The 13177-nt window shown below is 39.6% G+C and overlaps 1 protein-coding gene across 2 annotated transcripts in view; it reads right to left on the reverse strand.

Moving 5' to 3' along the window:
* The window catches only part of PDE5A (phosphodiesterase 5A), a 103337-nt gene that overhangs the window by 28290 nt on the left and 61870 nt on the right, over positions 1-13177 (reverse strand). For both annotated transcript variants that reach the window (XR_005988418.1, XM_041758956.1), the window contains exons 10-12: positions 8615-8761; positions 3224-3349; positions 1521-1615 (exon numbers count right to left, since the gene is read on the reverse strand). Coding sequence is in view for 1 of the 2 variants with exons in the window: in XM_041758956.1 (XP_041614890.1) it covers positions 1521-1615; positions 3224-3349; positions 8615-8761 (368 nt within the window). In the remaining variant the exon portion in view is untranslated. The remainder of the gene's footprint in view (positions 1-1520; positions 1616-3223; positions 3350-8614; positions 8762-13177) is intronic.

The following is a 13177-nucleotide window of genomic DNA, read 5'->3' on the forward strand; positions in this document are numbered from 1 at the left end:
GCTTGGATCTTTAGGCTATGCTCGACCCTCGCTATGTATCTTTTTGTGTGGTTGTTCCCTATCATAATTACTCCCGGGTCAACATGAGGCTCCGGAGCATGATCATACGACAGAGGACACAGGACAGACATGTGATCCAGTCTGTTCTCCAAAATGTTTCCTCTTTAAGTTTAGATCTTAGGAAAGAAAGAGCCAGTCTCTGACACTCAGGCAAGAGCTTGATATCTTTTCCCATCAAAGGTCAGCAGAGGACACGGTGGCTGCATCACTACAATTCTTTTTACATGAAGTTTTCCATTTAATTAGATAAAGGGAATCTGAAATTCCTTCAAGATATCAGACATCTGGAATTTCCTTAAGAGATATATCCATTAGTCGCATCACTTGCATACTTTAAGAAAGTGCTCAGTAGTAAGAGATTTTGCCATTAAGATGTAGGCTTTCCAACTAAATTGCTACAAGTAAATAAACATGTGAAGGTGGCTTAGAAATCTCATGAAAAGTGATGTCACCTTTATCCTCTCATTTGTCATTGCAAATGTCACTTTAGGATGGCCCGAAAAGGAGCCTGAAACACTTGTCTCAAGAGTCAGTATCTATTCTCAAGATCAGTCAAAAAGCAGACTTCTGGTGCTGATAGGACTATCACTAGCATCTGCTGCTAAGACTTAGCGCTTAAGTATGCACTTCACATTCTACCTGGTATTGGTATGTGTTATTTTTTAAAACTTACATCAACCCTATGAGGTAGGTAATATTATCTCCATTTTACAGAGCAGGAAATTGAAGCATAGAGAAATAAGTTCCCTTGCCCAAGGTCATACGGGAGCTAACTGTGTGCCAAAGGTAGGGTTTGAGTCTCATCTGACTGCAGGCCCAAACTTGCCAACACTGCACTCCACTGTCTTCCCTAAGACCGAAAGCCTCCTACTGAGTTCTTCCTAAGTACTTAGGATCAAGCTAAGCACTTTTCAAATATTATCTCCTCTATTTCAGGGTAAAATTTTACTTTTTTGAACTAGGCTTTTTTTTTTTTTTTTAAGACTTTATTTGAGAGAGAGAGAGAGAGAGAGAGAGAGAAACAGACTCCCCACTGAGCAGGGAGCCCGAGGGGCTGGGTGAGGGGGCTTGATCCCAGGACCCTGATATCTTGATGGATCTGAAGGCAGATGCTTAATCCACTCAGCCACCCAGGCACCCCCTGAGCTAGTCTTAATTGTTTTCTAATGAAGCGCTGAGTATACATAAACTAAAGCAAAATTCTTGGTAATTATCTAGTGAAATTAGATTCTCAACATAAAGATTCTTTTGAACTTCAGGCCAGAAATGTTATCAATCCAATATTGGATTTGGATTATTTTTTTTCCCATTTCCCTTAAATAAAACCAGAGTATGTTATGGGGCCTTGATCAATTGAAATTTGGTACCATCAAATTTTGCTGTGGCTTTTACCTTAAAAAAGATAGCCCTACAATTGAAAAGAAACATTTTCTTCTCTAGCTGGGGAAAACCTGCCTTACCGCTGTATGTAAGAGTTATTCACACCACGGTGGTCCAAGTCGTGGCTGAGAGCAGCAATCAGCAGGGCAAGTATCTCCAGGTCAGTCAGCTTGTTCTGTGTGACCAAAGAAGTCAGAGGAAAGAAAGAGAAAGACAATTTGGTAAAGTTCATTATCCTACCTCTTTTCATCAATCACATATTTGTTTTTCTGAGTGTTTTTCACATGGGATTCTTTACAGTCACAGAGGACTCATGCTAGAATCCTACTCTGCGGGGAACCAGCTGTACCCTGTCTTCAGGGTGGGATTATTAGAAACGTCATTTATCAACAGAGAAGGTTGAAATGCCTCTAACAATCAGTAATCTGTCCACCTCCTGTAAAGAGCATTAACTTTTCATGATCTCTCTCTATATATATATGTGGAATCATCAAACTAAACTTTAAATAATTGCTATCTCTCTGCCTTCTAACTCCCTGAAGATTCTGCTGCCCTCACTCCCTGCTGTTAGTTGCTACATCCTTCAGGAACACAAACAATATGAGCAGTAAGCAAAACGACATTAAAAAAAAAGAGGATTAGGAATGAAAAAATCTGCCTTTAAAAAGTTGCACAATATATTCCAAGGCCAACCATAGTTATTTTTGTCACATCTGCCATTTGTATTATTTGTACTACTGGTCTCCTTTATCAGTAAGAAAACAAGTTGAAATCATGATCAGCTCCACTCTGCGGGAACCCTCAACGTTCTATGCAGTATGTCTACAACGTTAGACAAAATCATCATTTTGTTATTCTTCATAAAAAAAGCAAGGATAGTCTTCAGCGGTATAATCCTGGTGACCTTTCTATAGCCCAAAATAAGTTTATCCTAATTTTTATAAATGTTTGCTATGGCAGGAAAATACTACTATGGTATTTCATATGGATTCGTGGACAACAATCCTTTCTTTTAGCTCTAGCCAGTTAAAATGTGCAGCCTATGGAAGGAGAGTCAGAGAATAATATTTTTAGAATTTCCTTAATAAAAAAAAAAGAGCATGGAAGCTCTGAATTAAATACAGTTATGTGATGGATGCCTGGTATCACTTACCTAAATAACTAGTCGATTCTCACTGAAGTTAGAATCTAAGAACAGAGATATGGATAAAATTTGGCCTGGAAAGGAACGAATTACTTGAACGTTTTCTGCACTGATCTTCCTTGAATACGGGGTCTGGTCAATGTATACGATATTAAAGCCTTTTCCATGAAATACTATTTAAACAATTTAACTGAGTGCTCCAGAGAAAATGTGATAGAGAATCCTGGACTTACCTATGAAGCCATTTGAGTTTTTTTTTTTTTTTTTGAGGAATTCTACTGTGAAGCTGGTTGAATATGAACACAAGAAATTTGATACTTTTTCTCATACTGTAGACATTTCCTCTGTAGAAAGTATTTATTTGCCCAGAGACTACTAAATTTAACATGAAGTTATTTTAAAGATTTTTTAAAAATATGCCATATATGTTACATATGAAAGAAAATTAATACCTAAGTATTTTGCCATGCTAGTCTTCTTCAATTAACAAGCTGTAATTTATTTTGTAAGTGACAATAAACAGTATTCCAATCATTGTTAGTGCAATATTTAAAAAAAAAAAAACCTTGAAAAAAATATGCTGTAAATTTTACTACTAAAGCAAGAGGTTTTATATATAAAAACAGCTCTAAAAAGTACCTGAATCTTGCCGGCCTTTAAAGCAGCAAACATGCACTGAGCTGTATTAAAGGCGTGTCTCCAATTATGATAGGCAACATTCTTCCTGTAATTCTTCTTAACACTTAAAATCCACCTGCAAAGAACCTTTAGGAAATAAAGCGTAAGTAGTAATAATGCTTGCTAACACGTATCACATATTTACTCTGTTCCAGGCACTGTAGGAAGCATTTACATCTAACCCTTGGACTGTGGGGGAGGTACTACGACTTTGAAAATTTCACAGATGAGGAAACTGCCATTCTGAGTGGTAACTCGTTAAAGGTCACATTGCTCCAACGTAAAGGGAGAGGCTAAAATTCAAACTTGAGCAGTTAGACTTCAGAGCCCACCATGTTAATCACCATGCTAACTACGTGAGACGTAAAACGCAAGACAGCTCTAGTGAAGGTATTTTTGGCATGGGTGCGGAAGGTACTGACTAGTTTTTTATTTTTTTTTTGTTTGTTTGTTTGTTTTATTTATTTATGATAGGCACACAGTGAGAGAGAGAGAGAGGCAGAGACACAGGCAGAGGGAGAAGCAGGCTCCATGCACCGGGAGCTCGACGTGGGATTTGATCCCGGGTCTCCAGGATCGCGCCCTGGGCCAAAGGCAGGTGCTAAACCACTGCGCCACCCAGGGATCCCCCTGACTAGCTTTTTAAAAGATACTGTGTCTCGTGTGCCACCAAATAGTCAACTGTGTACGAATTCACGAATTCACGTGTAGAGAGTCATGGAAATAGCCACTCTCAAGTTCTTCTCTACTCCCACTTTTTAGTTCTGCAAAGGTATTCGGTGCAAGGCTGGGGAAGTGGACTGGGAGCTGAGACAGAGAGCAATGTCTGAGCACAGAATGGAGCTCCAAGTCCTGATGCCATCATCAGGTCTTTTGTTCCTTTTAAACTACACTTAAGTATTCAGGCAGAGTTACTGCTTGCTTACCAAGAAGTAATTTTTAAAGATATATATGCAAAATAAAGCCCTGAGGTCCCTATGAAAAAGACGTATTTTAAAAGATGGTGGGGGGGGGGGGGGGGGAGGACAGACCAGAAAATCTCAAAAGCTGGGTTTAATTCAACTTCCAAGTAGTGTATTCAATAAAATCCCCGGAGATGCCTGGGCCCTAAGCATGGTTATTTTTTGTTTGGGTTAGCATCAGAGTCTGCCTCTCTTCAATTCTGAATGATTTACTATACTTTGGGGGATCTGTGAGAACAAATATGTGCTTCTTCCTCCGTATATCACTGGAGATACCTCAAACACAAAGAACATTGCCCTCGGGCATGGAAAAAGTACCGGGAAAAAGAACGTTGCTTTAACAACATTCAATACAAATGACTGGCTGCAGAAGTAGGCCAAAAACAAGGTTTCTTCTTTGTTGGTAGAAATTGCTTACATAGGGTTTGGTAGAAAAATCAGCGCTTTCATAACCCTCCTTTTCTTTTCAGGTCTTTTTGTTCCTGTTCTATTACGTAGTTCACAGGGAATTCTGATAACGAGCAAGCCAAATGTCCCCTAGCTCTTGTACCTCCAAGTCACCTTATTTAGCAGAGGATTTCTGTGTGCCTAAAACTGACATGTGTTAATTCCAAGTGCAGTTTCTTTCATCATGACCATTTCTGAACAAAATCAGCTAGAAAGATGATAGTTTCATCTTTTTAGCAGAATTAAGAGCTCTAAACTTGCTTCGATGTGCATAGTTAGAAACTATATGTGTATAGTTAGAAACTATAAAGCGTTATAGAAAATTACTGGTGATGAATTAAAGAATCAAGGAAAACCCAAAAATTTAACCTATGAATATGTCTCTTTACTAATCATAAATCTGTAGATATAATTAAATGTGCATATAATCACAAAATGTGGAATAATGACCAAAATGACTATGAAATATTAATTCCTGATGGACTATTCTACTATCCTTGTAATAAGATGGGACTAAGAGAAATGGGTAATCCAATGGGTACAGTAGTTAGGAACTAGATATAAGCACAGGTTTGGGTTCTATTATCAGGATGACTTTTTTTTTTTCATTTTTTTTTTTCAGGATGACTTTTTAAAAACATTTCTCTTGAGTATAGTTAACACATAATGTTACATTAGTTTCAGGTGCACAACACAGTGATTCAACTTCTCTATACATCATACAATGCTTGCCACAAGTGTAGCTACCATCTGTCACCATACAGCACTATTATGACATCATTGACTATATCCCCTGTGCCCTTTATTCCTGTGACTTAATCATTCCATAACTGGAAGCCTGTATCTCCCATTCTTCTTCACCCATTTTGCCCATCCCCCCAGCCCTCTCCCCTTTGGCAACCATCAGTTTGCTCTCTGTATATACAGGTCTATCAGGATGTTAATAGCATTTAGGAAAATTATAGTCAGATCTGCTCAGTGCTTGGTGGATATGCCTGGCATGTTCAAATCTGCAATATAGTCTTTTGTAAAGGACTACTGAGTAATTATGTGCAAATTGCATGACCCTAGGGAGCATGCTCAATACACTGATCAGTCTCCAACAATGACAAAGGCTTCCTAAATCCTGAGTGGCAGACTCAAGATGCTCTGGGACAAAGAGAAGAAACAGAAAACAGCTCAGTTTCTGCCCTCAAGAATCTCAATCAGAGTGAAAATAAGTGTACATATAAAGTGTACATATAAAGGAAATAAAAAGTGTACATATAAAGGAAATAAAATCGAGACCACAAATTGTCAACAGTATTCCAACGGGTATGAAGTCAAACCTAGGATTGAGTCAGACTCTGAGGAAGTGTGCTGTGGCAGAAAGTGGAACAGCCTTGTTAAGTGGGACAGTCCATTCAGGAGAGGAATGACACATCAAAGAGAGAAGGTGAAAATTAACATATGCAGATGTGTTCAAGTAGAGTCAAGAGTCTGTTTCATAGGTCCGCAATAGTAATGGTTGTGATGTTTATAGGAGAGTCACTCAAGATTCGGAAGCCAAGAAGAGACATGAAGATTTGACATATCTTTCAGTTGAAAATATTCTTTGTTGTTGCAGCTTCATGATCTCCAGTAATAACATTTTAATTTTATCACTCTAAAATTATACTGACAATAGTATCTGAAATAAACATGAAAAAAAACAAAACAAAACAAAAAACAAAAAACAAAACCAACCACGATAGGAGAGTCACTAAGGGAGGAAGGCCAATCAGAACGACTGTGATATTCAAATTGGTGTTGGCCAGAATCAGAATAGTAGTTATTCAAACAGAAAAGGAAAGTAAATGAATGAGACCTTGAAGAAAAATATCTGCCTAATGAACAAAAATTCAAGAAAAGGTAAGAAAAAGGGTTGCTAAAAGAAATTCTGAGTGACTGGGGCACCTGAGTGACTCAACTGTTTAAGTATCCACCTTTGGCTCAAGTCATGATCTCAGGGTCCTGGGATTGAGTCCCATGTTGGGTTCCCTGCTCAGCATGGAGCCTCCTTCTCCCTCTGCCTATGTCTCTGCCTCTCTGTGTGTCTCCCATGAATACATAAATAAAATCTTTAAAAAGAGAGAGAGAGAGGGATCCCTGGGTGGCGCAGCGGTTTGGCGCCTGCCTTTGGCTCAGGGCGCGATCCTGGAGACCCGGGATCGAATCCCACATCAGGCTCCCGGTGCATGGAGCCTGCTTCTCCCTCTGCCTATGTCTCTGCCTCTCTCTCTCTCTCTCTCTGTATGACTACATAAATTTAAAAAAAAAAAAAAAAAGAGAGAGAGAGAGGAACACATATGCATGCATACAAATAGTCATATCGATGCATGTGTCATTCTCACAAGACTCTCACTGGGGAAGTCATACCATTATCCCCAATTAACAGACTATGAAACTGAGAATTTGAGAGATTAATTGCTTAAGGAAATAAGAGCTAATAACCAGTAGAGCTGTAACTCAAAATCCATGATCTTTCTACTCTTCTCATGCTATCTGAATTTCTTCATTTGAAAACAGGGCCACTAACAACAGGCCAGAGAACCATTCTTGAGAGCTTCTTGAAGTAATCAAGTAACATGATGTCCCTTAATCAACATGGCTCTAAGATGAGTGAAGTATTATTAAATCCACAGACAGTAGTTCTTTGTTTTTACCCAAAAGTAAGATAAACTTTGGCTAAATTTTTTTCAAGAGATTATTTATGTGTGTGTGTGTGTGTGTGAGAGAGAGAGAGAGAGAGAGAGTCACAAGCAAGATGAAGAGCAGAGGGAGAAGCAGACTTCCCGCTGAACAGGGAACCAGTCATGGGGCTCGATCCCAGGACCCAGGGATCATGACTGGTGGCTCAGTCACCCAATACTTTGGCTAAATTTAAGAAAGAATACTCCAAGAATACCATAAATGACACTGTATTAACCTAGTTATATTAACCCTTCATTTTCATTCCTAATTTAGGCTTTTGAGAGCTTCTGCTGAAATGAATACTTAGCACAGTGCTGGGTACACTGTATATGCTAATAAAGTTTCATTTTATGAATTCATGGATTGCTAAATAGTAGAGGCTTTCAAAGGATTTAAATTTCCAGACAGGAAATCTGTACAAGACTAGAAATTCAACTGTCCAGAAAAAAAAAAAGTAACTTTGAAGGCAAATTACTACATTTTCCTCCTAAACAATCCTTTCTCTTTCCCCCTTATTCTTTGATGCTATACACTCAGCCGTTATGGAGCTCTCCCCTAGTATCTCTGGATGGGTATTAGAAGATACTAACTAAAGTCTCGCTGTTTTCTGAGAGGTAAGTAAGGTAATTGGCAGGGGTTAAAAATCAGTTTTCATCATCACCCCATATGGGTAGCCCCTGTTCAAACCACAAGCTTGGCCTCTCGTCAAGCGCCTGTACGCCCTCATTTCCAAAGCAGTTCACTTTGTCTTGGTCCTTGTCCATACTGTGTTATCATAACCTCTGCAATCAGATAAAGTTACTTCCCTGTTTAAAATTCCTCAGTGACTCACCATTGTTTTCAGGATAAAACCCAAATTCCTCTGAATAGCTTAGAAAGTTCCATACAATCTCTACTTCTTACCTTCCTCTCTAGCTGCCAGCCTCGCCACGCTGCCTCTCTCAACCAGTGCCCGATGCCCCAGCCCCACTCCATCAGCCCGCCTTGGCACGTCCTACTCCCACTCCTGGGGATACTCTCCCCTGTTCTTTACCTTGGTGCTTGACAAACAGTAAGAACCCAATAAATGTCTTTTTAGGGTTGATCGTTTTTCTTTAAAAATCTCAGGGAGGCATCAGGTGACAGTATATTAATTCTCTCTCTCTCTCTCTCTCTCTCACACACACACACACACATGCACGAATGCACATGCACTATCTCTCTTTTCCAAAGGACATGATTGTATTCCTACCTCATGTTTCATCTGGAAGTTCTGCACAAGGTTGAGGTCAGTGAACATCCGAATTGTGCACAGTGCTGTTTCTAGGTCAGACAGCTCAAAGTCACTGAAGCTGAAGTCAGTAATTTTAAGTGTCTGAGCAGATGGTACCACAGCAGCCTTAGGTAAAAACAGAACAAAATGAAATAAAGCTGTAAATTTTATAAAGCAGCAGTGATTCACAAAGTTTTCTCACTTTACTCTAGGGAAATACCACATTGTGTTTTTTTCTTTTTATGAATACCCTATAAATCTTTTGATAAAGGAGCTACTTCTTTTTTTTTTTTATTATGAGTCACGTGGCGGGGGTGTGGGTTCCAGGTAGGCTACGTGGAGGAGAGAGGGGGACTGTCCTGAGATTGTACTCAGAACCGTAAGCAGAACTAAGGACTCCGGCAATCTGGCCCCATTTACGTCCCCAGTCTTAGTCACTGAACAGACGCTTATTGAGTAATTGTTCTGGATCCATCCCAATACTATGGGCTGGGGATCAAGTGGTGAGCAGGACCGTGTAACATTCTACGTATTTTATGTTTAATTGGCAAGACACTCTTGCTAAGCGGATACTCTAGCTCTATTTTTCAAGTGCAGATGCTTAAGCACAAAGAGGCTAACTGCCTTACCCACAGTAGCCCAGCCAGTTAGGGAAGGGATGCCAGCTTCTGATCCAGGCAGACTATCCTATTTTCAGATGTGACACAATCTACTGTGGGCATCGGATGAGCAGAATGCACTTCAACCAAGCCTGATCCTAAGACTCACATAGGGTGCACGTTAAAAAAAAACTCAGCGATTCTGATTCATTAGATCTAGGGTGGGTCTTAAGAAAAAAAATAAAAGACACCAGTTTTGTTTCTGGAGGGGCACCTGTTTTTTTTTTTTTTTAAAATAATATCCTTGGTTTTGATTTGATAATTATTTAATTGTAGCCAACACTTGCAACTTCTTTAAATATACCTTGCTCCTTTTCATCAATGTTCGTTCATAATTCCTGCTTCTCCTACAAAGCAGCACCCACTCTCTTTAACTGATACACAGCTCACATCCAAAGAAGGGTTAAATGCCCTTCCGTGCAGACCCCACCTTGGGAATATCCATTTAATTACAGAAAATTCACTGTAATGTAATTTCCTGTTTATCTGTCTCCTAAGTTCCCTGGGATCTATATGCAGGACTGTATCTTATACATCTCTGTATCCATTGAAATGACTGATGGATACAGTTTTGATAATTGTTAACATGAACACTTATTAAAGGAGTGAGAGGGGAAAATCTTATTCCCTTCACTTTATATGAGTCATAAATTCCAGTTTTAAAATCCCCAAACCACCAAGGAGGATGAAGCCCATTAACCTGCGTTGGAAAACTAGCAGACCTGGCAAGTGCCTTGCGATCCATTATACTATTTAAAAAATGGGAGATTTTAATGACTTTAATGACGACAACAAAAAAAAGGATTTCTGGCTTATGAGAAATCAAGCCACTCTGAGGCCCAATTCTCATGAAGCAATGTTGGCCAACGCCGAGGCGCCTGGCTCCCTCAGACTGAGCAGAGCTGTCGGGCTTCTCTCTTAGACTTCCTGCCCGGCCCCAATGAGCATCATAACTTGCAGGGTACTCCCTCACCCCCTTGACCATTTTCCCTGCCAGCACGTTAACTGCTTTAGCCAGATTGGGCTGCGATTTACCTGATGAAAAGAGGCTTTAACTTGGAGCCAGGCAGAGGGAAGACAAATTAGGAAATCTGAACCTGGTTCCTTCTTTTAAGGTCTTTTCCCAGACTCACTCCAAACCCCTCAGTTTTCCTAGGAGTGTCTAGGATATCACTACTCTGCTTTACCTCCATCTTTTCCGAAGTAAAAAGGCCAAAGTAACTAAATCTTAAGGATCAGTCCACAGCTTTCCCCTACCCATCTTGGGGCGCTTGCCCATTCTCCTCTCTTGACCATCACATCGTACTCGCCTCTCTCAGACACGTTTAAGCTTTAAATTAATGTCACCTCTTCATAGGCCACACTTCAAATCTTTTCCCAAACCCCCAATTCATGAGACAATATGCATTTTGTTAAGTAAGTTCCACAGGCTACTGCGTGGGCTGAAGCAGGGGAAGAGAGGATTTAAAATGTTTAGATCAAGGGCTTCATTGTTGACACCAGGCCCCAACATCAGAGATTGCAGCAGTCAACTGCCGTGCAACTGGGAAGTGTGGAGGTGGGAACTACCAGCCCACCCTGGTAACTCGGAGCAGATTGCAGCTGCTTCCCTTAAACATACTGCACTCCACTGGAGACTTTTTCCCCCTCAGGGCATCATTATTCTTACAGAAGTTTTCTTTCTTTCCTTCCATAAAGGATGTAGGATGAAGAAGGCCAACACAGCTTGTGCCTCTCTCCTTGACACTCTAACTCCCAACCTTTCTACGGAGAGAAAACAGTGTTGTCTTTTGCTTGTTCAGTCACACCACACCAAGACTCAACCTTTCTGAGCTGACCCAGGGGAGATGTGCAAACGTTTTCCTTTGGAGCCTTGTGGTCAGTGATACAGCGGTTCAGAATTCTCGGAATTGACTGCTAACGAGCCGTGAGCAAATCAGAGGTTGTTCACGGCCCTTGTAAATTGCCTCCCTGACCATCACGAGGCAGTTCAACTTTCTGTTGGTCTTGAAAGGGCTTGGGATAAAGGTGCTTTTGAATAAAACACGACCCGTAATTCTTACCATTTCATAAAACAAAATATTCTACAGTTTACTAATCGCAGAGAATAAAGGTTGTGGCATTTCTGGGATAGGCTATATATAGGCTATATATATATATATATATATATATATATATATATTTTCACAGCTGCTTCTTTTAGTGACTGTTTTGTTAGAATTTACAAAGTGACTTTTTTTTCTTCAGGTGATAATTTAACTTATTGCACGGTGGCACTGAAGACTAACAGAAATAGCCTGTTTTCTAAAGATTTTGTGAAGCTACGAGGTGCTATAGATGTGTATATGTCTAATGGTTAATAATCTAACTCAGTTTACGATACCATCTAATCCCACAGAATAATACATAATAATAATAATAATACATGAGAGTGTAAATGCCTGTGATTCCTCAGGCAACAGTGTTTAGGTATTTTATTGCTTAATTCAAATATAGATAAGCTCTTCTAGAGTTGGGAGTTTAATTTGTGTCAAATTAACCAAATATGGGATGCAAAAAAGTACAGGAAGCTCAGTGAGTTAAAGATTCAATCTGGCAAACAAATCCGTAGTATAGTCTCATTTTTCTTCTGAGTTCTGGAATTGGATCTGCCAAACTCATCAAGAAACTAGTTTACCTCTCATCACACTTCAGAGGAAATTCTTCATTTAAGTCACCCTTTTATGACCCTTTTTCTAATGCTTTGGCCCCTTTTCACCATTTCAGCAAAAAAATTTTAAAACCACAATCGGTTTCAGAAGTGAAATTCACTAAGGGTGGAACTAAACATATACTTGGGAGTAGGACTGGACTGGGTTAAAGGAAGCAGTGTTGAGACCCCCTGCAGCCCCACAGTATTTACAGTTTTAAAAATATTTTAATTTCTTAGCGTTCTTAACTCAAATCCAGTTGTTCTGAATATCAACTGACAAAGAGCTAAATATTAAATTGATCACAATTAGCGAGAGTAACTACTACATTTATATTTACATTTCAGCATTAGATAATGGTCATAAAAAGAGGAATTTTAAAGCAAAGTGGAGCACATGGTAAAAAGTTATGTTTGTGTGACACCTGCGTGGCTCAGTCATTTATTTAGTGCACAGCTCTTGATTTTGACTCAGGTTAATGATCCCAGGGTCATGAGATTGAGCCCCATGTGCACTCAGCGCGGAGTCAGCTTGTTCTTGTCCCTCTTGTTCCCTCTCTGCGCCTCCTTGTCGTTCTCTCTTAAATAAATACATTATATATATATATATATATATATATATATATATATATATATATATATTTTTTTTTTTACAAAGGGGGCATTTTTGCTATTAAGGGTTCTAGTCCCAATGTGTCCCTGACTTTATCACCCTCAACAAGATGTTCAACCTCCTTTCTTACCTGTAAAATGAGGGGGTTGGGTGAGAGTGTCTCTAAGATTTAATATTCCAAATTTATGGTATATTTATTTCTCTAGCCACAGGACTCCAGAACTTCTTATTGCTTTCTCACTTTGCAACAAAATACCACCCTGAAGGTAGCATGTGAATCCTACCAGTGTCTTTCCTGTAAGGGGCTCAGTCTGTCTCTGACCTCTCATCATTTAAGGTAAATGGATGGGTACACCATAGCTGTTATGGTTATCATAACATATGGTTATGGAATCATGCTTGATTCCATGTTCATGTCACTGTCAGGCTTCCTGACACATGAGAAGGGATATCCTACAACTCCTGGCTAAACAGAGGACCCACAGCCTCTGTGTGAGTGTAGAGGAGGATGAGACTAGGTATGTGGTGGTATCTCTACTTACTGCAGTAATGCTCTAAATGAAAATTGGAGTTTCCTGAAA

Source organism: Vulpes lagopus, chromosome 6 (genome assembly GCF_018345385.1).
Source record: "Vulpes lagopus strain Blue_001 chromosome 6, ASM1834538v1, whole genome shotgun sequence".
Classification (NCBI taxonomy): domain Eukaryota; kingdom Metazoa; phylum Chordata; class Mammalia; order Carnivora; family Canidae; genus Vulpes; species Vulpes lagopus.